Source organism: Crotalus tigris, unplaced genomic scaffold, assembly GCF_016545835.1.
Source record: "Crotalus tigris isolate CLP2741 ecotype Arizona unplaced genomic scaffold, ASM1654583v1 scf7180000017937.1871474, whole genome shotgun sequence".
Taxonomy (NCBI): Eukaryota; Metazoa; Chordata; class Lepidosauria; order Squamata; family Viperidae; genus Crotalus; species Crotalus tigris.
The window spans coordinates 466,614-493,529 of NW_024096729.1; the positions used below are offsets into that span (position 1 = coordinate 466,614).

Genomic DNA, 26,916 nt, shown 5'->3' on the forward strand with positions numbered 1-26,916 from the left:
CCAAAAGCAATCTCATTTGCTTTGGACTTAAAAATGCCTCAGCCTCTTTTGCCTAGGCAACAGTTGCTGCATATATCTGACAAGGTCATCTGCTTTACTGCCTACTACACTTGAGATAGTGAACTAAACGGACTTTTACCACGTAGGCTGATGCAGAAACAAATCCTTTTTCTCCATTGCTATATTTCCAATCTGGTCCTTACGGAAGGCACTTATTAGCACTGAAACGGAGCTGATCCGTGAAGACGGAATGAACAGGTTGTTCCGCTTGCTTACAGTCTGGGTGGCTTATGACTACCAGGTAAGTTTCTAAAACAAGGCTGCATTTCCCAAACATATTCAGAAATCAGCAAGTGCCTCAGCTCAGGAAAATCAAGGCCTGTGTCTTTTTTCTTTTTCTTTTTAATTAACTTAAAAGGTTCAATGCATGCACATTTTTTTCACGGGTGTGATTAAAATAATGAAAATCACTTTTCTTTAAACAAAGAAAATTTTAAAAAACACGGTAAATTCTGCAGGAAAAAAACCCCATTCATCTTCTTTTCAGAACCCTGATAAAAACAGCTTTTCTGTTTGTGTGATATGTAAATTTAATCAGTTAAAAACTAATGCATTTCTACTGGATTGGAGCAACCTCTTTAGGGGTTCACCTTTTCTCACACCCTGAAACAATTACAAAAACATAATATCTCATGGGGGGGATATTTTAAAGGATTCAAAACAGAAACTCAACTGGTGAAGAATTTTTCTTTACTGTGCTCTCCCTGTTGAATTCCAGTCTCGTAGGGCCGGGGTCCCCAACTCCCAATCTGTGGACCAGTACTGGGATGCAGCATGCCAACAACTGGTCCGCACAAACAAGCAAAGCCCCATCCGCGGGATGCAGGCAGCTCACAAAACCACTCATCCTTCCGTCCACGGAGATACCTCTCTCCACAGAACCGGTCCCTGGTGCACAAAAGGTTGGGGACCTCTATCCTAGGGGGAAAATGGTAGCAACATTTACCTGCAAGGTGCCAGCTCAGGAACTGCGTAATAAAGCTTATTGCCCACAACTGCTTTCCTCATTTCCGTGATCCCCTTTCACCTGGCAGGATGGCAGAGTGAAAATCCAGCCTGGCATCTAATCAACAGATATACCGATTCCCAGAGGCCAGAAATATAGAAGCCATCATGCCGAGGGGCACCTCTATCCATCACTAATAGCCAGTGGGTTTACCTTTTTTTTAAAAAAAAAACATTTGTGTGGGATGATATAGTTGTGCAAAGTGTGAGCCACTTGAAATATTAGCATGGAGAAATGTCTTTGGTCAAGGAGAATCTGCAAGACCGTGGAACTGGTCCCTGAATAAGGGGGTAGTAGGCAGTCATGTCCAATTTGCGAATGTCTGTCCTCTGGCAACTGGAAAATAAACCTCAAGAAGATTGTTCGGTCAGACCTCTCCATTCTTTGTTTTCTTTTATCAAGTAGCAGCCCAAAATGTCTGGCCTGTGTAGGAGGCAGTGTTTCTGAGCATGGCCTGCCAGAATTTTTCCTTTCACAGATGGAAGGAAGCAGAAATTTAAAGCAGTTTCTTATCAGAAAGACATATGAGTTTAAGGAAGACCAAAAGGGAACGGCCAGCTGTTAACAGGCGATAAGAAGCATTTAGAAAAGCCCAAACTCCTCTTGAGGCAATATTTTTATGACAGCAACTGAAAATGTACAAACTAGTTGCACGTGTTCAAGTGTTCAAGAATTTTTTATCAGGCAAAATGATTCAAATAAGAAAAATGGACAGAGGGCAGAAGTCAAATTGGGCTTAATGTTCACGGTGTAGATCTGGCTTTCACTTATACCGCACTTCCTCTCCTCCTTTTGTCCTCTGGATTTTTAATCACCTTGATTAATGAAGAAAACATTGAAACTTGAAAGCCTGAACATACACAGCATTTGGTACTGTAGATCTTCAGGTGGAGAATAAAGATATGCCTTTTGGATTTTTGTTTTCCTCCTAGCTAGCCTGTCTATAGTACTATTGTTTTTCACATACAGTACCACTCCAAGCAATATTGAACAAGCCACAGTGACTTGGCATACAATTAAACAAAAGTCGTTCTAGACATATATACAATTTCAAATATTAGTTCCTTAAAAAAAATAATGAAATTGATTGACAATGTATTTTCCCCCTAACCATAAGAATCAGATGTATATATAACTTTTGTTGCAGTGAACATAGTTTATAAAATGGAATCATGATTATCAGCCTTAAATCTGACCAAATAGATTTGTCTCCATCTTTCTGCAGCAAATGAAAGAGAAATTACTTTCTCAGTAAACAAATTATTTTCACTAGCAGTAAAAATAGAAAGAAACAAACCACCAATTTTCCATAGAGTAAACCAAAAGTGGATGCAACAAAGGGAGCAATTCAGATATTGCCTTTTTATAAAAATGACACCGATAATGACCATTGTGTGCAAGAGAAGAGATTGGCCCTCAGTACAAATGCAGTATCTTTAATCATACATTATTGTACATTTGCTAGAACATTTCGATCTTCCTTTCCCAGAATGAAAAAAATCAGACAAACAGCATTCATGAAAATGAATTGCCATGCTCCGATTTTTCAGAAGATAATATGCAGGAGCGTGTTTTTAAAGATGAACAACATTGCAAGTATTTTATTATGCAACAGGTATGTTTTGATTTGATTTTTAAATCAAGCTCCAGCAAAAAAAAAAACCTAGCCCTTAGGTTATTTTTTTAAAAGAATAAACACAATACAAACTTTGACAGAAAAAAAATAAGTAAAGAAAAATAAGGAGGAAAAAATGCAAAGAAAGGAAAAGGAGAGGAGAGGTGAGCTGAGGGGAGGTGTTGAGGAGAGGAGAGGGGAGGGGGGAGAGGGAAGAGGGGCGAGCAGGCAGGGCAGTGCAGGAGAGGAGAGGAGAGGAGGCTCACAATCTAGCGACCTTTGTCCTCCACTAAGCTGTGGCCCTCCTAATGTTTACAAACATAGTACTGATCTAGAGAAATAAAGGAGAGTCAGAGAGTCCCGAAAACCCATGGAGGAAGAACACACACAAGAAAGATCAAGAGTTCCACTCACAACCAGAAATTCCTTGAGATGGCTCTCAATATTTTTGTTGTAGATGGTGAAGAGGGCAGCTGACACCTGGATGATAGCTTTGGCAAGGCAGTGGATATTGTTCCTATAACCTGCAGCAAAGAGATAGCAAGAGTTGAGTTCAAACAATATAGTAGACCACGGTACCCTTAGTAATGATGGACATCCTACAGCTATTTGGTTTTGCCCAAAATACTAAGTTGGGAGGGGGCAATATTTCAGGGCCTGAGGATAACACCAAACCTCCTAACAATCTAAAAGGCTGCAGGAGGTCATTTGATGATGATCTTCCCCTTGTATCAGTACAGATAGTCCTGGATTTACAACCACAATTGAGCCCAACATTTCTATTGTTAAGTGAGAAATTTGTTAAGTGAGTTTTGCCTCAGGTTACGACATTTCTTGCCACATTTGCTAAGTGAATCAGTGCAGCTGTTAAGTTAGTAACCCAGTTGTTAAGTGAATCTGGTTTCCCCCATTGACTTTGCTTGTCAGAAGGTCGCAAAATGTGATCACGTGATCCCCCTCGGGGACGCTGCAACCGTCATAAATATGAACCAGTTGTCAAGCATCCAAATGTAAATCACGTGACCCTGGGGATGCTGGAATGGTCATAAGGGTGAAAAATAGTCCTAAGTCACTTTTTTCAGTGCCGTTGTATCTTCGAATGGTCACTAAATGAATTGTTGTAAGTCGAGAACCATCTGTAAGGTTGTAAAAGTTCTTTGCATTTGTTTTGAGAGGGATCTTCCTGGACTGCAGAAAGAATTCTAGGTATTTTTGCAAAATTAAAACCATATTCTGCTCTGTCAAGTGGACTTTAAAATTTGAGGAAGCACCTGTACTGTAAGCTTACAACAGTAAGCTCCCAACAATGCAAGGATGTTTCCCAATTTACCTGTCTCCATAATGCAGTTATAATCCTGATCTTTGGCTGCTTTTGCTAAAGAAAGGGAGTGGCCAATGTCATCTGCTAAAAATTGTACTGTTGCTACCCTCAGGCAGCATTTCAGAACTTTAACAATTGCTCGGACCAATGTGACCTAATTCAAAGCTATCCAATGAACTTCCATGGTACAGCCAATGAGGGACAAGGAAGGAGGAGTAAACTTGGCCTCAAACTCAAAAGAAACTCAACTTTAGACATATAATTAGAAGTGTTCAAATCACCATCATAAATATTATATTATGGCAAGGGGACATCAAACGCTGGAAGTAGCCCAGAGCTATGTCTGACTATATGATTGCCTAACACTGATTCTTAGTGCAAGCCTTTTCAGCTGCAGCCAGCAATATTTTTCATGCTAAGCTTACTCCCTAACCCTGGTGATCCCAGATAAAAAGGCTGTACTTTGGGCTAAGATCTGCCTTGCTTAGCCTTTAACATATTGGAAAAGAGATGCTGAACTGCCCCAAGAACTGGTTCCATTCCCTCTCATACTACCAGGGAAGGAGAAGGGAAATCTCATTTCATCCACCATCTGGCCATCACTTTCTCCAAACAGAGGCCTGGTTCAACCAGAAGAGGAATTAGCACTTCAGGAATTCTCAGGTGGCAAGATCTACAAACATGATTTTTTGTTTTAGGTGGTCCCTATATGTGAATCAGATCCTGCTGGCATCTGTGACGGAGAAGGGAACAAAATATAGTGAGGAGAAATGTAGCTGCAGGAGCAGCTATATTTGCATTCTCAGAGCATAGACAAACATTAACTATTATGTAGACCTCAACCTAGATCCAGTCATCACATTGGACTGTGTTTTGAGTATTATATTAAGTATTCCCCAATTGCTTATATCATTAGATCTGGCAAGAGAGGCATGCTACAGGTCCTGTTTCTCAGAGAACTATGCTTGGCAGCTTGAGGAGGTGGGCCTTCTCTGCTGTGGTAGCCATCTTATGGAACATTCTGCCCTCTGAAGTGAGGACAGATCCATCCCTTCTTGTTTTCTGGACTTCAAAACCTGAGTTTGTCATCAGGCCTGGCAGTCTCAGGGGACTGGTGACATCTAGAGATGCTATGTTGCTAATTAAATCTCTATCTCTCTTTCTTTGTTCCTCTGTGTGTGTGTCTGTTCCTCTGTGTGTGTGTCTGTGTGTGTGTGTTTAATATGACTGTGTTTGACATGTTTATTGTTTTAATAGGGTTTTTTTGCTGTACAACAACACAAGTCACTTCTTGTGAGATGGGCAGCCATATAAATTTGATAATTAAATAAATATGCAGGCAAGCAAGCTTACGTCTTCCACAACTTGCTGCCATAATCCAGGCAACCAGTAGATAGCAACAAAAAGTCACTTCTGGATCCCTGGATTTTTGCATCTTAGATAGCGGTAGGGAAGCTGCCCCAAGTCAGGATACAGATTGTGTTTAAACTGCTACAACTTGAGTCAAAAGTTAACATGTCATATAAACCAGATAAGACAGCAAACAAATATTTTAGCAGACATTTGGAGACGTTGCTCCATGCTGGTATTATGTCTCTTACCATCTATCTCAGTGAGGTAAATAGAAGAAGGATCCGAGACCAGGAGTGGCAGAGACACAGCTATGAAGACTAGAAGCAAGCAGGCTATCTTGTAATCTTCCTCGGGGGATGAGCTTTCTATCAGGAAGACAAAAAGGATGGTGTACACCAAGAGATTTCAGAAATAAGTCTGATTTACATTGGCAGTTTTGTCTCCAGCTCAGCTGCTCAGAAGGCTTGCCCCCCAAGAAGGGGGGGGGGAAGCAAGGAGGGGAGAATTAAAAAAAATGTATGGTAGTTCTTTTTTTTTCTAATTGAAAATTTTTAAAGTTTTTACAAAAAAAAAAAAACCCTTCCCAACCCTCCCACTCCCTCCCTCAACCTTCCCAGAGCTGAATATAGGCTTAATTAAAATTTCTTAAAATCTTAAAAAAATATATATAAACCATGAGTAAGTCTAAATACATTACTTAAACAACTTATAAAGTAATTAATAATATATATGTAAAAAAGGGATAAATGTTAGAGAACAAAAAAAAAAGAAATGCTTAAAAAAATAATAATAAAGAAAGAGAAAGAAGAAAAGAAATATAAGAAAATGAAATAAAAATAAAAAATATAAAGAACGAGAAGAAAAATAAATAAATAAATAAAATAAGAAAATAATAAAAAATACAATCTATAAAATATTAAGATGTATATATAAGTTATTGAAAAACTAAATAATATTTTTATATCCAACTTGTATTGTATAAAATCTATCCATTTTTCCCATACCGCAAAGTTCTCTTGCAATTGATCCTTTAAAAAAGCCGAAATCTTTGCCATTTTCACCAAATAAGAAACTTTAAAAAACCACTCTTGCAAGGTAGGCAAAGATTCCTTCTTCCAATATTGCCCTACTAACAACCTTGCGGCTGTTATTAAATTTAACATCAATATAACCTCCTTAGTATCACAATCGGTAACAATACCTAACAAAAACAATTGTGGGGTAAATTTTACCCTCCTTCTAAAAATTCTTTGAATATTCCACCATATCTTAATCCAAAAGGCTTTTATATTTTTACACGACCACCAAATATGATAATAAGTAGCATCCAAACAACCACATCTCCAACATTTAGGCTGTAAGTCAGGATACATACGAGACATTTTTTGTGGATCAAGGTGCCATCTATAAAACATTTTATAAAAATTCTCCCTTAAGTTCTGGGCTTGTGTAAATTTAACATTCCTCACCCAGATGGTTTCCCAGGTATCTAGTAGAACTGGTTCACCAAAATTTTGTGCCCATTTAATCATACATTCTTTAATTAATTCTGGTTCTGAATCCAGTTCTACTAGCACCCCATAAATTGTCTTAATGTGAGTTTGTCTTTGATCTTTTACTTGTTTGAAAAAATTTTCATCTTCTCTCAGCAAACCCACATTACGAACTATCTTCCATCTATCCACTATTTGTCTGTACTGAAACCATGAATATATAATATTTTCTTGTGCTAAGTCTTCCAAAGATTTTAACTGCCAATTTTTACCATCCCATCTGAGTAATTGTGCGTAAGAAACGCTATCCATCTTGACTCCTCTCCTTATCCCCTCTATCGCATGCCAGGGTATAGCCCATAATGGTATTTTACAATCACTTCTGTAATATTTCCTTCAAACCCGAAGTAAACAAATCCTTATAATATGAGATTTAAAAACCCGGTCAACTTTTTTATTAAAAATTAAATAGGCATGCCATCCAAAAAGTAAATCCCAACCCTCCAAGAGGAGTATTTCTGCATTTGTTAAATTAACCCAATCACTAATTAATGTTAAAACCACAGCATCATAGTACAATTTCAAATTCGGTACCTTGAGTCCACCTCTCTCACGAATATCTTGTATAATTTTAAGCTTTACTCTTGGTTTTTTCCCTGCCAAAAAATGTATGGTAGTTCTGACAAGCCAATAAATTAACTGATGGAAGGAGCTGGCTAGCTGAACAGAACTGAGACTGCTCAGCTCTGCTTCAATCAACACGTGTGCATCATAAAGAAATAAATAAAAAGAAGACACTACTAGAATAATGGGTGGGGGATGGAGGATAGGAAAGGAGAGGAGAAAAAAAAAATCCCGTAAGTTCTACACATCTCATTATTGTTCCTTAAACTGAGAGGGAGACCAATGTGTCTCTCTGGTGCAGATTATATATATATATTTGTAAGCATGTATATGCAAGAAGAAAGAGAAAGCTGATTTGATTCAGTTCATAATACAGTATAAAATGAATATCAACATTGCCCTCTTCAGGCCTCATTAATCCTTAATAGGCCACCATATTATGCAGAGCAAAGCTGGGTTCACAGGCCCTGCCAAACTTTAATGTGGATTGTGCTTTTTGAGACAATGTGTAAACCCACTCATTTGAAAACCTCAGGTTTTTTTCTTATTGCCTGTTCAACAAACCATAGTTTACCCAAGCATGCCATTGCACTATATGTGTGTGTGGGGGGGGGAATTCTTGGGAATGTAATTATTGTGGCAGGAAGAGATGACTTCGACTGAATGGTGCCACATAACCATGGTTTCCTGAGCCAGCAGGAAGAGGAAGGAAGCAAGCTTGCTGGGAGTCACCCCAGGCAAAAGCGAGATGCATAACATACTACAACGAAGTCACATTCAGCTTGAAGCTAGCATGGCAGACACCAGGCAAATAATAACTTGCTTAGTTAATACAAATATTATACATCTCAGTAAAAAGGAAAATGTTCAAGACAATTCAGGTAGCAAGAAGATGGCAGTCCCAATCTACCAAATTCACAGTTTTGCAGGTCATTTTGAAACAGAGATGATCCTCCTATAATTCTTTACATCCTCATGCAGAGAAGACATGCATAAGCAACTGCAGCATCAGATATTGCCCTTAGTTAAACCCTTTTCAAGAACCATATTAAGCATTATCCTTACGCAAAATGCCTTTATTTTCTGAGAAAGGGTCACAAAATTGCATGCAAGCTTTCAAATTACTCTCCAGAAATTTTCACTGAGAAAAATGGCAAACAAAAGAAAGAGGGAAAGAGGGAAAGTGACGGATGCTTAAGCCATGGAGTCTGCATTTAATTAAGGTCTTCAGATGGACTGGAAAAAAGCCTGCAGACTTTCAAATTAGGTTCAGTCAGGTATTAAGGCAATTTGGGATTGCATTAGGGACCCTCCTAAAAGCTGGAGGGAAGTGAAGAAAACACAAACAGAAGCAGCAGAATGCAACCTCCGAGACCTGCAAGTGGACATCGCCCACTGTCCAGAGGCTATCATACAAGGACAAATCATGCACTACAAGAATCGTTTGGAAGTGGGAAAAACTTCAAACATAATTTACCAGATTCCCTGCATGGACAGCTCCTGCAGCTGTATGGGACAGAGGGGAAGGAAGCCAACCACCAGACTGTGAGAATAAGAGTGAGCTGTTAAAAGAGGAGACCCGAACTCATTGGTAGCCTCACACTGCAAGGAACAAGGACAGGCATTCAATTTTGCAGCTACTAGAAGATTGTTGCCCGAATAGGAACAAAAATAGCCAGGGAAATGACTGCGGGCTGGGAAACTGGTTCCCTGTCAGTCAACAGGAGTGCTGATTTACCACCAACTTACCAGGTACTTCGGAGCTGAGGGGGCATTGGCACAAGGAAGTAGCAATCGATGACTTAATAACCAGCCATCAACACCCTAATTAAGAACTAGAAGCTACATATAACCAAGCACCATATAAATACAACAGCCCAGTGCACATATTCTGGAGAGAGTTCTGATGATGGCCTCCAGCAGAAGCCCGACAGTTTAGGGATAGGCAACCTTGGCTCCTAGGAATTCTGGGAGTTGAAGTCCACGAGTCATAAAAGAGCCAAGATTGCCTACCCCTGGCTTAGAAGAATAAACCCAGGGCTTTTTTTCTCATAGAACGCCCAGAATGGAGTTCCGGCACTTTTTTTGGATGGAACCTTGTAGGGTAGGCAAAGCAGGTTGTATGACGTGTGTGAGTTTTGGCACCTTTTTTATTTATTTTTTTAGAAAAAAAGCACTGAATAAACCTATACCTCTGGTGACTGACTCAGACTGGATCCGGCATCATTATCCTGCGTCATGTACATTTACCTTCATTTGCAGAACACAAACTGTAGTAAATCTTCATTTTTTTAAAAAAAAAATCTAAACCAAGAAAGTTCTAGAAAAGGAATCAGGAAATTTTTTCCTCAGGGTATCAAAATGAAGGATAGAACAAGGCTGTTGCCAAAAGCTGGCTTAGATGCAGTAAAGAGGGGCACAGTCACTGTCTTTTTGTTGGCCACTGATTGAATGACAGGAGGACTGTAGTTTTGCTTAGATACTTTCATGATATGAAACCAGCAGTCTTTCTGTGAGAAAGCAGGATTTAGGGGCACATCAAGAAGCTGCTGGGTCTCTGCTCCTTTTTTCCTCGCCACCAGGTGAGCTGTTGCATTCACAAGATGGAATATGAAATGGAACATTTTTTTATTGGCCAAGTGTGATTGGACACACAAGGAACCTGTCTCTGGTGCATAAGCTCGCAGATCAAAGATGCTGCTGTTCATCTCTGACCTACGTTGCAGCAAAGGAGGATGAAAAATAGACCGCTGGTCATAGAATTAATCTGCTGATCAAAGAAAAGTATGCACTTCCATAGCAATTGAATTTACTTATTGTAGCAGTCTAGTGCCTTGAATTATTCAAGGCGTGCAAATGGCAACTCCACTCTGATCCCCTCTACCCAAATTATCTAGGTTTTGAAAATAGGAAAGAGAGAAGAAAATATTTTTTTTTAAAAAAATGTGCTCCTAATGTCTCTAATATCCGTTAAATATGTTAGTACCAGTGAAGGAGAATATTTGTAGCTCAGGGTTGAAATGAAGGGTCCTTGGTGCTCTCTGAGCTTGCTTGTTTACTTGCAAGAAAACAAGCAAGCTCAGAGAGCACCAAGAACCCCTCAAATATATTAGTTCCCCATTAGACATGAAGCCAGCCGATAACCTTAGGCCAGTAACTTTTTCTCAGACTTAGGAAGAAGGCCATGGAAAATCACAAGGGACTTCTCCAGGCAATCCCCACAAATCTAACATGATTGAACAGAAGAAGAAAAAAAATCTCTAAGTACGAGACTGCATACATCTCACCCACAGAGATGTTCAGAACCCATAAATACTGTTTATTACACATACTAGACTGCCCCTGCCAACTGAGAAAGGCACAGGAAAAAATGCTGGCTAGCTGCATTTTCTTTGCACAGATCCGGCAATGGGCCTTTTCAGTACAAACAAACCAGCAATGGCATCCAAGCAGTAACAGTTCCTGGAGACAAGAGATGAAATATTTTTGCCACGTTGATGCTCAGCTTGGAGAGATTCCCTAAAAGAGGATCTTTCCCAGCGCTAGATGATACAGGATCTTCCTGTATCATCTAGGCAAGTTTCCAGATAGGGGAATCTTTCCCAGTGCTGGGAAAGATGCCCTATCTAGAAACCTGCCTAGATGATACAGGACAGCATGCTGCAGCCCTAGACTTTTATCTTAATGGAGCAAGACAGACAAATGTTAGTAAGCTGTATCCTTACCTTTTTTCAGGTTGCAGAGTGCAGAGACCAGGGCTGGGTCAATGTCACAGGGGAGCCCTGCAGCTGTGGCCAGTTCAAAGATGCTCAAGGTCACCTAAAGAGAATGGCAGAACCAGGTCTTATGAGAGGGACAGAATTGCTGCTGGACTTTGTTCCCTTTTTTTCCCTCTTTCTTATAACATTCCCTGTCAACATGGTGGGCCTGGTCTACACCTCATTAAGCAAAGAACATGGTAGAATTCCAGTAACTGTATTACTTCTGACTGCAGGTGGGCCATATCATTCTCCTGTATTGCTAGAAAGAAAGTAACATAACTCTTCATAATTAAAACAAAAACAAAAAGATCAGGTATCTTCACCTCCCATTGGTAGTTTTTTGTTTGTTTGTTTGTTTTACAAAAAATGGATTCACACTTTTTATAAAATCAAAATAAGGTTTGTTTGGTTTTGGTGTAAGTTCAAACCAGAGTAAAATTGAATCTGGTTTACTTAAAGGAAATAAAAAAAATGAGACCCAGAAAAATGAGAACTTCTTATATTCCCTCAGAACTTTGCTATTTCATTTCCACTTCATGCTATTTAAATTTTTTAATTATAATAAATGTACACATGTGCAAAACTTATATTTGACACTCAGCGATTTCCTACACATTATAGCTCTGGCTGTAGGAAACAAAGAGACTCATGGTGTAATGACACTACATCACAAATGGAGATTTGATCGGCATCACTAGCTGGCTTTTTGTCACTGAGAAAACACTTCACCTCACACTAAGATGAAAAGGAAATATTAGATAATTCAACATTGCTTTGTCCACAGTTAATCTAAGACAGGACGCAAGACAGGTTGTCTCTATTGCTCCATCCTTATTAGTCTTTTGTCTCAGTAACGTTTGCAGATTCAGGAACAAAACCAATGAAGCAAAGCAGCAGGAAGCAAAACCAGAGATATTCATAGTAATTGTTAAGGTAGACGTACTATTTTTACTGTAAAACTATAATAACAGAGGCTTGCAAGTCTAAATGTACCCTCCCCACCCTCCCCTATCTTCCTGAGAACTATGGAGAATCTCATTTACTCAGGTTACATTCCTGCCCTGGACAAGTCCTCTTTTATCTAACCATTTTCTTACTCCTCCTGTCCTTCAAGGCCATTCTCCCTTCCCTCTACAGTAATCAAATATGTGTGCCTTTGTAATTTTATGGAGAAATGGCCCTCTAAGAAGAACCAAAGGCCAAGGGCCAAAAATTCAGACTTCCAGATCTATTGTGGAGTTGGGGCTGAGCAGAAAATCTTGCCAATTCACAGTTTGTCCACAATTCATGACCAACAATCCTGTTGCTCAATGAGGCACCAAATCAATCATTTGACTGGGTCTTTAAAATGCATAAAGCACTTCTGCCATAAACTATCCAAAGTGATCCACCCATTCGGCAATAAAATGCTAGCATAATATCCACAAAACTACTGTATGTTATACAGTGACTACTGTATGTTATACAGTGCTTTACAAGAAAATATTACCCAAAGAAAATAGAACGAAGGCAATCCATGACCCTGTCACCCCAGTTCAAAATCTAATAGATATTATTCAAACAACCAGGCTCGGGCAAAATAAAGCTGGGGCCAAATCTCTGATAAGCGACTCAGGAGTCTCTGTGCAACCAAGTGAGTTATAGAAGTAAAGAAGTTGCTTGTAGTGTGTTGACCTTTGCTTTGGAAAATATGTCAGTGCAGTGTTAGAAGAAAAGATGGCAGCTAAAAATCAAGCTATCAACATAAGTGCCATCACAAAGGGCAATAATTATAGCAAGAGGAGAAACAACATTGGAGAGAAGCCAAGTGTGATACTGATCTAGATAAGACCATAAACATAGAGGACCTTGAATCGAGGTTTGAAGAAAAATGCAATGGAAGCGGAAGTATCAACACTTTCTTCCATATTTATTTATTATTTATTTATTAATTAATAAAATTTATATGCTGCCCAATCCCTAGGGACTCAGGGCGGCATACAAAATTAAAACAATAAATATAACAATAAAAATGAGTGCATTCATACAACATGTCCCAATCGTGTCCCGCCCCCCCCCCCCGGGGACATCAACCCCAGGCCTGCCGGAACAGGAGAGTTTTAATGGCTTTCTTGAAGGCCGGCAAGGTGGGAGTAGTTCGAATCTCAGGGGGAAGTTGATTCCACGTCGGAGCCACCACAGAAAAGGCCCTTCCCCGAGGGCCCGCCAGCCGACATTGTCTGGCCGACGGGACCTGAAGGAGGCCCAATCTGTGGGACCTCACCGGTCTCTGGGAACTATGCGGCAGTATGCGGTCCTGTAAGTAACCTGGTCCTAAGCCATGAAGGGCTTTAAAGGTGATAACCAACACCTTGAATTGCGTCCAGAGACCCACAGGAAGCCAGTGCAGCTCGCAGAGGATAGGTGACACGTGGGTGTACCTTGGTGCACCCACAATCGCTCTCGCGGCTGCATTCTGAACCAACTGCAGCCTCCGAACGCTCTTCAAGGGTAGCTCCATGTAGAGCGCATTACAGTAATCCAGTCTTGAGGTGACAAGTAACCGTGAGTAGAGCCTCCCGGTCCAGATAAGGCCGCAACTGGTGCACTAGGCGAACCTGGGCAAAGGTCCCCCTGGCCACAGCCGATAGATGTTGTTCCAAATTTAGCTGTGAGTCCAGGAGGACACCCCAATTGCGTGCCTGCACTGAGGGAGGTAAGTTTACCCCCCCCCAGGACCAATGATGGACCATCAGGATGATCCTTGGGGGGCAAGACCCAGAGCCACTCGGTCTTGTCAGGGTTGAGTCTAAGCCTGTTCACCCCCATCCAGACCCTCACATCTTCCAGGCACCAGCACATCACGTCGACTGCTTCACTGAAAGGACATGGGGTGGAGATATACAATTGGGTATCATCCGCATACTGATGATACCTCACCCCGTGTCGCCGAATGATCTCACCCAGCGGTTTCATGTAGATGTTAAAAAGGAGGGGGGACAGGACCGAGCCATACATATACATGCTCCTGCCACACTGTCTTCCTCCGTTACACTTTCCTAGATTGAAGTCTTCATAAAACTTCTTGGCATTGTCATTTATTAAGGCAATTAATACAGTGGAAGGTTCTCAAATCAGAGGAGACACCCATGCATAAAAGACAGCTCAATGACGTTTCTTTTTATTACACCCTATGGAAGGCCCTTCATTTATTTAACCATCATATCTATGGAGCTTCTCAGTCATCCAGTTCATGGTGTCCCAAAGGTGCTTTTTCAAAAGGCAGCTGAACTTTGTTTTTCCTTGAAGATGTTTCTCTTCTCATTCAAGAAGCTTCTTCAGTTCTGGCTGAATGGTGGAAGATGCTAACAACCATATAGACTGCAAGGAATATAAGTCCTTCCATCCTCCACCATTCAATCAGAACTGAAGAGCTTCTTGGATGAGAGAAATGTCTTCAAGGAAAACAAAGTCCAGATGCCTTTTGAAAAAGCACCTTTGGGTTTAAACATCACAGCTGCTTTTTTCTTTCCTCACCTTCCAACCTACTTCTATTATAAATCCCCAGTGATCCTTGCTTTCAACCACTATACAATTTCTAAGTTCTTTGGCCACAAAGATCTAGAATACTGTGCTGTTCTACTTAATATGCTCTGTCTGGTTTATATTAAATGGTGAATATATTCATAGAGCAGAAGGAAGAGTGGCAACAATTTAAACGTTTGATTTAAATAAATTCAAGCAAATTCTCAACCTTGAGAGAAAGCAAAGATCGCATCCTATTGTACTTTTATTACCCTAAAATTCCTCCTTGCATGATATAATTGTCCTGTCCACACTTTGCATGTAACCATATGATGCCCATCACACACACACACACACACACACACACACACACACACACACACACACCCTCTCTAAATAGGGAGGACTTCAGAGTGACCCAGGATAGTATTTCTTCAGGATGAAGTCCTGAAGGTTTACAGCATCCAGGAAGAGATACAGTTTTTAGTTTGAATTTTAATGTAGAATCATTATATTAATTCTCCAAAATATATGACTTTGACTATCCAGTGCCTTGTGCTGAAGACGTCTTATAAAAGTAAGGCAAATAATGTGTTTGTACTTTCTTACTGCCCATGTTGCTTCCCTACTGCACAAATACAAGATCGAATGGGAACAGCAAGCAAAATAGATGTAGTTAATTCAGGATCAGTGAAAAAAAAAAAAACAATTTCCCCCATTAGATGTGCTCAGGCAAGATCTTGCCGCTCTAGGATGCTACTTCAATTCCCTGTATCTCGATCTTCCCTAGTCTCCACAACTACAGCCAAATGCAATTTCTTTTCTTTGAATAGGAAGAAACATGGTCCTTCGGGCACAAAGGCTGCCTGCCTGCTCACCTGCCTTGTGGCAAGGCCACTTTGCATTCCTGCTGCTCTGTCACTGAAATAGGGCCACTGATTCTCTCTAAACGTATGAACTGGATTTAAATTTTCAGTTACTTCCAAAAGCCAGAAGGGAGAAGAGAGGAGAAGAGGAATTAACTGGCTGTGAAAGTCTTCTGCTGGATTTCATGTAAAGCTGACAGACAAGGCAGCTGGGGGCTAAAGAAAGTATTAAAACATTTACGGTTGTTTAAAGCGGAACAGGTTGGCTCCTGCTACCTTATGCCCACTCTATCAAGCATCTCTATGATATACACAAGCTGATTTAAGTGAAGAGGCTTATGAATGACAGAGCATCCACACCCCCACCCATTTAAGCAGCTTGTACCAATTCAGCACTCTTGCAGTATTTCTACAGATACTTTTCCAATTCCTAATTCCTGGCTGTTGGTTATATTCTGTTTTCTACAGCTAATACAAGATTAGATAATTTTGTAGACTGGAGGGGTATCCTTGTGCCAAGAACCCAGAGCAAATTAAAATGAGATCCCCTTTCATATTCTTAAAAACAAATAAAAGAAAGACTATCTCACAGCTGCAAGGCTCAAAAATATATGGCCCACTGTGTGCTTCTCACCATTTTGTGTCCTGAAATAAATAAAAGCATTATGAAATCACGTGTCCTATTAAGCCATAATTTATTGATCAAATCAAAACCAATACAGAATTAATACAGATGAACAAAGTAATTTTCACCTGCTTGGACCATTTTTGGCTGTTTTCCTTACTCTTATTATGATGCAGTTCTGAGCTGTTAGAGGTCTGGATAGAAAACAAACCAGCTGAAAGCTGCAAACAGTGTGCTCGGCTTATATATCACACCAAGCTACAATTATAATTACATTCAACAAATCACAGTTGCAAATATTGCTTTTGTGCTCCAAATTTTAATCTTTTTTTTACTGATTCTGTTTGCATATTGTGTTAAGAGAAAAATAAGGAGGTCTACATTATGTGTAAATTGTAAGTATCTTCTCTTTGGAAATTTCAAACCAGAGCATTTTAAATGTTGGTTCCCCAAATGTTTGGTTTCCAACTATCCAGTATCACATAATAACATACCCACCAAATATATTAAAACATAATCAACCTAACAACTTACAGATAGTCCTTAACTTACAGCCACAATTGGAATCAGAAGTTTTATCACTAAGTGAGGTGGTCATTAAGGGAGTCGTGCCTGATTTTACTATTTTTTTTGTCACAGTTGTTAAGCAAATCAATCAATCAGAATAGAGCTGGAAGGGACCTTGAAGGTCTTCTAGTCCAATCTCCTGCTCGAGCAGGAGAACCTACACAATTTGAGAGAAATGGCTGTCCAGTCTCTTCTTAAAAGCCTCCAGTGATGAAGCACCCACAAGGTCTGAAAGCAAGTCGTTCCACTGGTTAATTGTCTTCTCTGTTAGGAAATTTCTCCTTAGTTCTAGGTTGCTTCTCCCCTTGATTAGTTCCATCTACTGTTTTCTGTCTTGCCTTCTGGTGCTTTGGAATCAGATCATGTGATTTAGAATTGAAAATCAGAAATCAAATCATGTGAATCAAATCACATGGTTGTTAAGGGAATTCAGCTTTCTCCATTGACTTTGCTTGTTGGAAACTGGCTAGGAAGGTCACAAGTGGTGAGCTAGGATGCTGCAACCATCATAAATGCATGTCAGATAAATGCATGATTTAAAGGGGATTCAGTCACGCTTGAAAGGCTGAAGCCTGAGGGCGGGCCAAAAGTTCCCCATCTATAACATAAAGGCTTCTTCCATCTGGCCCTTTTGAAAAAGGAAAGGACACTCCAAAACTATTTTTATGGCACTATGGAACTTTACCTGATTTTGTGTGTGTGTGTGTGTGTGTGTGTGTGTGTGTGTGTGTGTGTGTGTGTGTGATGGTGGTGGGGCTTGAAAGAGGCTTAGTGTTTTTCTTAGAAAGACAACCAGCCACTCATTCCCCCCACCGCCACCAAATAACTCCCAGAAAGAATCAGCACCATGCTGAGATCCTCATATACTACTTTCCAGTATTTTATTTATTTATATCCCGCCTTTGTTATTTTTATAAAATAATTCATAAATTCATAATTCATAAAGCCATAGTTTCAACTGGGAACATGTGACAATCCTAGACCAGGCCAAATCTAAAAAACGCCAGGGAATTTCTAGAAGTCTGACACTCTGACAAATCAGCCATCAATAGACACATTAACAACATCTATAGACTATGCCAGTGATAGTGAACTTTTTAGACCGAGTGCCCAAACTGCAATCCAAAACCCACTTATGTATCATCGGGTGCCGGTGGGCATGGCCCACTGGGTGGATGTGGCTGCGGTGGTAACGGCAGACTGGGTGGATGTGGCCCATAGGGTGAGTGTGGCCCATTGGGTGGGCGTGGCTGCGGTGATATCGGCAGACTGGGTGGGACTAAAAAGTTCAATCAATCAATTCCAACTTTGCAAGATTTTTTCCCCGCGAGAAGTTGAAATTGATTGATTGATTTAACTTTTTTTTTTTTTTTGCACATGGCGGTGGAGACCTAAAGTGAAAAGGTTTTATAAAACCAGCTGAAGGCCTAGGACTGGGTCGACGGTGTGCATGCCCACAGAGAGGGCTCTGTGTGCCACCTATGGCATGCCATAGGTTCGCCACCACGGGACTATGCAAAAGAGACAATCAACCAACCCCAAGAGAAAAAGACTCCAGCACTTCTTCACCAATAATCAGCACTCAAGATCAGCATAGAATAGATTAATTCTAAGGTCAACTTCAAACCAGCCATCAAGTAAGCAATACGCCAATCAAGAAACTGCCAAAGAGCCATTAGTAAATAGCCCAACCAAAGAATCCCTAAGACCGCCCCCACCCATACAGACAGGCAAGACACCAGAATATAAACTGACAGCAAACAGCACTCCTTACTACCACTAATGATGTTACCTAGTTAGGGTAATGAAATGTCTGCAAGTAAACAAGCAAGCCCAGAGAACACCAAGGAACCCTCAAAATAATTCAAGGTGGCAAACATATCCAACACACCTTCCTCCTCCTATTTTTCCCCACAACGACAACCCTGTAAGGTGAGTTGGGCTGAGAGAGAGCGAGTGGCCCAAAGTCACCCAAGTGGCATTCATGGCTGAGACGGCACTAGAACCCATGCCCTGGATTCTAGCCTGTTGCCTTAAACCACTAGACCAAACTGGCTCTCAGTATTAAAGTGTGGCTCCTGGTTATCGGTCCTGGCACAAGTAAAAATGGCGTGCTTCAATTCCTGCACATGCCTCCAGAGTGCACAATCTGCCTGGGATCTTGATTTTTCTCCACCTGTGCTTCCCTTGTTTCTGGGTGGCTTCCGATAGCCTGTGATTTGTTCTTTTATTTTTCATTCAGAAGAAATGTTCAACAGTTCGAATTTCTTTCTTCCTATATTCACACTTACCAGCTGGAAATGGGAAGTCAAGATTCCTTCTGTTTATTCATAGGAATCCCACTACTAGTAATGATTGCAATTAAGTCTAATACAGTGGAGGGAGGGGGGGAGGTAGGAAGCAGAGAACAGCACTAATTAGTTAAGCTATGAATTTAAATCAATTTCATCATTTACATTCTTTGTGTGCACTCTGCCCGCTGCTGCTGTCCTTATCAAGGCAATAGAGGGACAAGAACAGGGCTGTACTTTTTTTTTTTTTTTTTTTTTTTTATTGAAAGTTTTATAAATTTTACAAAAAAGGAAAAATAATACAAAACAAGAGGCAACATATACAGAAAAATAAAACTAAACAATACATATATTAAATAAAAAAAAAAAACCCCATCCCCCAGCCCTCCCCAAAAAAAAAAAAAAAACCCTCCCTTCCCCCCCCCCGAGCTTCCCGGAGCAGAATATAGGCTTAAAAAAAATAAAAATAAAAATTAAATTAAAAACTTTATATTTATATATATAAAAAAATTATCTATAATATATATGAAAATAAAACTTATGAAAAAACTATATAATATTTTTGTATACCCAATCTAAATTGTATAAATTTTATCCATTTATCCCAAACAGCAAAAAACTTCTCTTGCGTTTGTTGCTTTAAGAAAGCCGAAATCTTTGCCATTTCTGCCAGATAAGCTACTTTAAGAAACCATTCCTGCAATGTAGGCAAAGATTCCTTCTTCCAGTATTGTCCTACTAACAGCCTAGCGGCTGTGATCAAGTTTAACATCAATACAACCTCCTTTGTATCACAATCTGTAACAATACCTAACAAAAATAATTGCGGAGTAAATTTTACCCTCCTTCTAAAAATTCTCTGGATATTCCACCATATTTTAATCCAAAATGCTTTTATCTCTCTGCATGACCACCAAATATGATAATAAGAAGCCTCCTTATAACCACATCTCCAACATTTGGGTTGCACGTCAGGATACATATAAGACATTTTTTGTGGATCAAGGTGCCATCTATAAAACATTTTATAAAAATTCTCCCTTAAGTTCTGTGCTTGAGTAAATTTGACATTTCTCACCCAAATAGTTTCCCAGGTGTCCAATGAAACTGGCTCACCAAAATTCTGCGCCCATCTAATCATACAATCTTTAATTAGTTCCGTTTCTGAGTCCAATTCAACTAAAACCCCATAAATTCTCTTAATGTGGGTTTGTCTTTGATCCTTCAGTTGCTTAATAAGGTTTTCATCTTCTCTAAGAAAACCCACCTTACAATCCATCTTCCATCTATCTAATAATTGCCTATATTGGAACCAAGAATAAGTAAAATTTTCTTGTGCTAACTCTTCCCGTGATTTTAATTGCCAGTTTTGTCCATCCCATTTAAGTAACTGTCTATAAGACACCATATCCATTTTAACCCCTCTTTTTATTCCTTCTATCGCATGCCAAGGTATAGCCCATAATGGTACTTTAAAATCACTTTTATAATATTTTCTCCAAATCCTAAGTAAAGAAATTCTTAAAATATGAGATTTAAAAGCCCAATCTATTTTTTTATTAAATATTAAATAGGCATGCCACCCATAAAGTAAATCCCATCCCTCTAAGTAAAGTATCTCAGAATTTGTCAAATTTACCCAATCACTAATTAATGTTAAAACCACCGCATCATAATATAATTTCAAATTTGGTACCTTAAGTCCACCCCTCTCACGGAAGTCTTGCATAATTTTAAACTTAACCCTTGGTTTTTTCCCTGCCCAAATAAATTTGTTGAGACCCTTCTGCCACTCATTTAAATTAATCTCATTTTTCAAAATTGGTAACATTTGAAACAAAAAAAGAAACTTGGGTAGAATATTCATTTTTATCACTGCAATTCTTCCCATGAGGGATAATTGCAACTTTTCCCAATTCTTCAAGTCCTTCTGTACCCTGACCCACAACCTTTCATAATTATTTTTAAATAATTTTGCATTAGAAACAGACAGCATCACCCCCAAATATTTTACCTTATTAACAATCTCAAAACCCGTCAAGTTGACCAAAATCTGCTTCTCCTGACTCGACATATTTTTAGGTAAAATTTTAGTCTTATTTACGTTAATCTTAAAACCCGAGACCAAACCATAATGATGAATCAACTGTAATAAGTTTACTACAGAATAATCAGGTTGCGACAAAGTAACAACCAAGTCATCCGCAAAAGCTCTCAACTTATATTCTTTTTTATTAACATATATTCCTTTAATTTCCTGAGACTCTCGAATTTTGATCAATAATATTTCCAATGTTAAAACAAACAACAATGGCGATAAAGGACACCCCTGTCTAGTACCTTTCTCTATTGTAAAAACCTCCGACAAACCTCCATTAACAATAAGTTGTGCCGTTTGTTTTTGATATATTACCGTAAGGGCTTGTAATATCTTTTCACCAAAATTCATTTCTTCCATTACTCTTAACATAAAATGCCAATTCAATTGATCAAATGCTTTTTCAGCATCTAAAAATATGAGCCCTGCAGGAACTTGGTTGTTCTTGTCTAAATATTCTAGTAAATTAATAATTTGTCTGACATTATTTTTCATATACCTTCCTGTTATAAATCCTGATTGATCTTTATGCACAAGATGATGCACCACCCTCATAAGCCTATTTACCAAAATTTTTACAAATATCTTATAATCCACATTTAAAAGAGATATAGGCCTGTAATTTTTTGGTAGGGTAAGATCTTGATCCTCCTTTGGAATCAATGATATAAAAGCACTACGCCATGAAGGAGGAATCTCTAAACCCTGTAAAATACCATTAAAAAGATCATGTAATGGTTGGATCATCTCCTCTATTAGAACTTTGTAATAAACAGCTGTTAACCCATCCGTACCCGGTGCTTTCCCTAATTTCAATTGTTGAATTGCTGAGGTAATTTCCTCCTTAGTAATTAAACCATTAATTTCATATTTCTGATCCTCAGTCAGTTTAGGAAAACTTGCCTCAGCTAAATATTTATTTATATCTAGCATTTGTATATTAGTAGATTTATATAGGTTTTGATAATAATCCAAAAAAGATTTTTTAATCAATTCCTTCTGAGAAACTAATTTACCCTTATAGTTTATTTTCTCTATTATTCTTTGTCTCTGTTTCTTTCTTAATTGATAAGCCAACCATCTCCCAGGCTTATTGGCATTACAAAATGTATTTTGTTTCATAAATAATAAGTTGGTTGCAGCTTGATCTGCTATCAACATATTAAATTGTGACCTTAATAACTTTACAGATTCTTTAATACTCTCATCAGAAGGATTTAAAATCAAAGCCCTTTCTTTTAATTTAATTTCATCTTCAAGTTCTCTACGTTTCTGAATCTGATTTCGCTTATAAAAATTATTCATTTTTATCAAAACACCGCGCATAAATGCTTTACCTGCATCCCATACCATTGACCTGCATCCCATACCATTGACATTGAAGTCCCCTTATACATATTCAAAGCAAAATAGTCCTTTAAACACTCCTTTAGTTTTTGAACATTCTTTTCTTGTCTAAACAAATTTTCATTAACTCTCCAAGATCTTCTTTCCTCTTTCTCTTGAATCAGCTCCATCCAAACTGGACTATGATCCATCAGTGATCTAGAAAAAATCTTTACATTCTTTACTTTATTATACAAGTCCGTGGTAATCAAGAAAAAGTCAATTCTTGAAAAAGATTGGTGTCTATCAGAAAAAAAAGTAAAGTCTCTCTCCTCTTGATTACGTTCCCGCCAATAATCCCTTAATTCCCAGTCTTCTTTCATGTCAAAAAAGGCTTTAGGTAGCCTTGCTTGTTTAAGAAAAGGAGAGGAACCTTTCTTATCCCTTAGTGTATCTAAGACACCATTCCAATCACCCATTAATACCACTGATCTATAATCAAGCAAAGTTATTTTTTGATGTAACTGTTTATAAAATTGTTCCTGTTGTTGATTTGGAGCGTAAAGTCCAACTATAAGTACTTTCTTACCATATATACCAAGTTCAATCATCACATATCTCCCCTGGGGATCTGATTCTACCAGACAAGCTGGTAGGTTTTGTTTAACATATATAACAACTCCCCCTTTCTTCCCAGGAGCAGGAGATATAAAATGAGATCCCAAACGAGCATTAACTAAATATTTCTGGTCTTTAAGTAAAATATGAGTTTCCTGTAGACAAATAACATCATTGGTATGTTGCTTCAAATAATAAAAGATTTTTTTCCGTTTCTGAGGAGAATTCAATCCATTAACATTCCAGGTCAAAAACTTTGCCATCTCCCTTGGCACGCAGCCTGGAGAAGACACCATCAAAATCTGACAGAGCTGCGTGTGTTGCATAACTCTTGGGTCTTGCTCCTCCCACCGGCGGTGAAGCACTTCCAGGAGAACTCTCTTTGGGCTCTTTTTTACGTTGCTCCTTCTCTTTACGCTTATAGGCTGCACGAGTCATCCTCTGCTCTTTAGCCTCCGTCTGGCGTTGCTTTGCCACTTCTATCATCCCTGCGGAAACCAAATCTAATGCCTCAGATTGCTGCTCAGCTTCCTTACCACTCAAAGATTTCCGACCAGATGAAGTTGAGCCTGCACCCAGGACCGAAGTATAAAAATCTCTAGCTTTATCAACTGTGTTCAATCTGTAGCGTGTCCCAGCATGGCTCAAAACAATACCCATCGGAATTTCCCATCTAAATGGCATCGATCTAGCTTTAAGCTCATTGGTTAAAAAAGCAAAGTCTTTTCTACTTCTTAAAATTTTGGATGGGATTTCCTTTAGAATGATGACATCTTGGGCGGCAATCTGAAATCTTTTGTTGTAAAAGGCTTGTATAATCTCATTCCGCAGGGACTTCTTTGTAAAGTAAATCACCACATCTCTAGGCAAATTCTTCTGCTTAGCAATCCAGGAGTTGAGTCTATAAATTTTTTCCACTTCTCTCTGTAATTCTCCTTTATCCATATCCAAGGCCAGCGCCAGATCAGTAAGGACCACCTCCACCAAATCTTGATTGATATCTTCCTTGAGGCCTCTAATCCTCAGGGCATACTCCATCTGTCTATACTGAAACATCAAAATATCTTCTTGTGAGGAGTCCACCTTCCTTTCCACGTCTTGAATTTTGTCATCCAAAGAGTCAACTTTGTCTTCCACTTCCTCAAGCCTTGCGTCGAGCTTAACCACCACAGTAGCCAAACCTGAAACAGCTGCCAATATATCTTGTCGTAGTTCATTATTATTTTCTTGCAATTTAGACTTTATCCCCGTTATCTCTTCTTTGAGATCAGATTTAATTTCTGATTTAATCTGTGAAACAAATTGATTCATTTCCTCTCTCATTTGAACTACAATCTCTCCCATTATGCCTCTAACCTCTTGTACTGAAAGTCCAGGTAGAGGAGGGGAGGGTGGTGGCTGAGCCGGTGGTACATGTTTAGATTGTTGTTGTAGCTGTGCAGTGGAAGTTATAGGAGAAGAAATAACCTTAGGTGCTGAGGAAGGCTGCTGCCTCTTTGAAGCCATTTTAAAAAGCACAATTGTCACTTCCCTTTCCCCTCCAGCCAAAAAGGGAGGAGGAAAGAAAAAAAAAATTTTTTTTAAAAAGAGACAAACTATAGTCATTAAAAGTCCAGAGTAAATCCAAAGAATAAGTAGTAAAAGAGCAAACAGTTCAAAAGAAAAAATTCTAAACCAAAAGCAAAAGCAGAAGCAAAAAACAGTCCTTAGAAAGGGAAAGTAAAACAAAAGAGAAAGGAAAAAAAACTCCGACAGTTTCAAAACGCCATCTTAAATCCTTTCACTAGTATAACAAAAAAAAGGAGGAAAAATAGTAAAAATCAAAAGATAAAAAAATAAACACCTAAAATATAACAAAAAATCCTTTAAACTGCTCCGTCCGTTTAAAAATTACTCACCAAAATGCTGTAAACACGGAGATAGAAGCGGCGGTTTCTTTTGCTTCCTAGGAAGCAAAAACAGCTGGGAGGCGGAGATCAGCAAGAGCTCCGAGGGAACACTCCTTTCACCCCCTCTAGAAATAAATCCAGAGGGGGTTCAGGGGTTCTACCTCTACTCTTGCGTTCTCTGTCCCTTCCCTTTGCCCGGGAAGGGATTTCCGAGCCGCGGGCCAGCTGATGCGCGCTGCGCTCCGCGGCTCTGACACTTCCCCAGCTGGACGGCTAAAAGCTAGCCGCCATCGCCGTCGCCTCCCACCGGAAGCTCTAAGAACAGGGCTGTACTTAATACCATAGTGAATATCTGCCCCAGTTGGTAGGACTAGGCCCAGGACTAGGCCCAAACCAAGAATATGCATTCAATGGAGTGCACACGGAAAGAAATCCATGACATTCAGACAGTTCCTGAATTTCAGAATTCTTTCAATTTACAAAATGCAAGGTGGTGCCATTGTGAGCAATCTCCTAAAATGGGAGCCTCTATGCCAGAACACAAAGGTTTGTTTTCTAATTTGAGTTATCTCAAATGTGTCTTTTTTTTCTTCAAAAGGCAACTGCACTTTTTTTTCCTTGAGGAAGATCTTCCATTCCCTCTGCCCTCAGAACTGATGAAGCTTCTTGGATAAGAAGCGAAACATTTTCTTCTTCTTCCTCAAGGAAAAAACAGTCCAGTTGCCTATCAAAGAAAGAAAAAAAAGCACCTTGAGACAACTATGACCTGGATGACTGAAAATCTCCACAGACCCCTTGAGTTATTTATAAAAATAAAAAGGCGGGAGAAAAATAAAGAAAAGAACATGGACAAATGGTTCAAAAGAACAATTGTAGTTTTAAAATATATATTTCTGATTTTCCTTTTTTAATTTTAATTTTTATTCACTTATAAAATATGAAAATACAAACGCAAATAATAAGGAACAAAGGTAAGAGAAAGGGGAATAAAAAAGAAGCATGGAAAAGTGGGGGAAACAGAAAAAGAGGTATTGACTTCCGACTCCCTCTGTTGCAGTAAAATAAGGCATTAACATTGAACCTCAATTTTTTAAATTTCTATAGTAGTATAAATTAGCCATTTTTATATCAACAAATCAATCTAATCAGTAAAACCCAAAATCAAAGTATCATTTTTTCCACTTCAAGTACAAAGTCCAGAAGCAGTTTCCAAGTAGAAACAAAAATACTTACAGTATATTCTTTTCTTTTATCAAAACAGTCAATTTAGTCGTCTCTGCTAATTCCATCAACAACCACAATAGCATGGGATTTAACTGAAAACTACTTACTTTGTTCCATATTTTGTTCTTCTATGTGCAATATTTCCAATTATTGTGAACATTTATTGCACTCAGGGGAAAAATATTTTCCTATTTTGCAATATAGATTGTTCATAATTGTGGGTCTTTTATTGAGCTATTGATGCTGTTTTTTTCTACCTAGTTTTGAAGTGTCATACCAATAAGAACTGAAGCAACATCCTCATATTTCCATCAGCCCCTGTGTGGGCGTATGCTCCCAACACAATACGGAAAAAATATCTAAATATCCCCTGAAACTTTAGCAAAATAACAATTAGGTTGCTACCTATATCAAAGATTAATTCATGGAGATTTTACTTATTAAAATTTGAGAATCACCTAGAACAAAGGAAATAAAAATAAATAAGAATGATTATAAGTTGAGAGCTTTTGCTGATGATTTGGTTGTGACATTATCTCAACCGACAGATTCGGTTAGGGATCTGGTTGAAATTTTAACTCAGTATGGGAAGGTCTCTGGTTTTAAGGTAAATGATAATAAGACTAAAATATTATCGAAAAATATGTCTATGAAGGAAAAGGATATTTTGGCTTT

The 26,916-nt window shown here is 38.9% G+C and overlaps 1 protein-coding gene across 2 annotated transcripts in view; it reads right to left on the reverse strand.

Moving 5' to 3' along the window:
- NCKAP1L (NCK associated protein 1 like) overlaps window positions 1-26,916 on the reverse strand; it is a 111,219-nt gene that overhangs the window by 8,867 nt on the left and 75,436 nt on the right. For both annotated transcript variants that reach the window (XM_039344737.1, XM_039344736.1), the window contains exons 27-29: window positions 11,198-11,291; window positions 5,604-5,720; window positions 3,096-3,205 (exon numbers count right to left, since the gene is read on the reverse strand). In XM_039344737.1, the coding sequence (XP_039200671.1) occupies window positions 3,096-3,205; window positions 5,604-5,720; window positions 11,198-11,291 (321 nt within the window). The remainder of the gene's footprint in view (window positions 1-3,095; window positions 3,206-5,603; window positions 5,721-11,197; window positions 11,292-26,916) is intronic.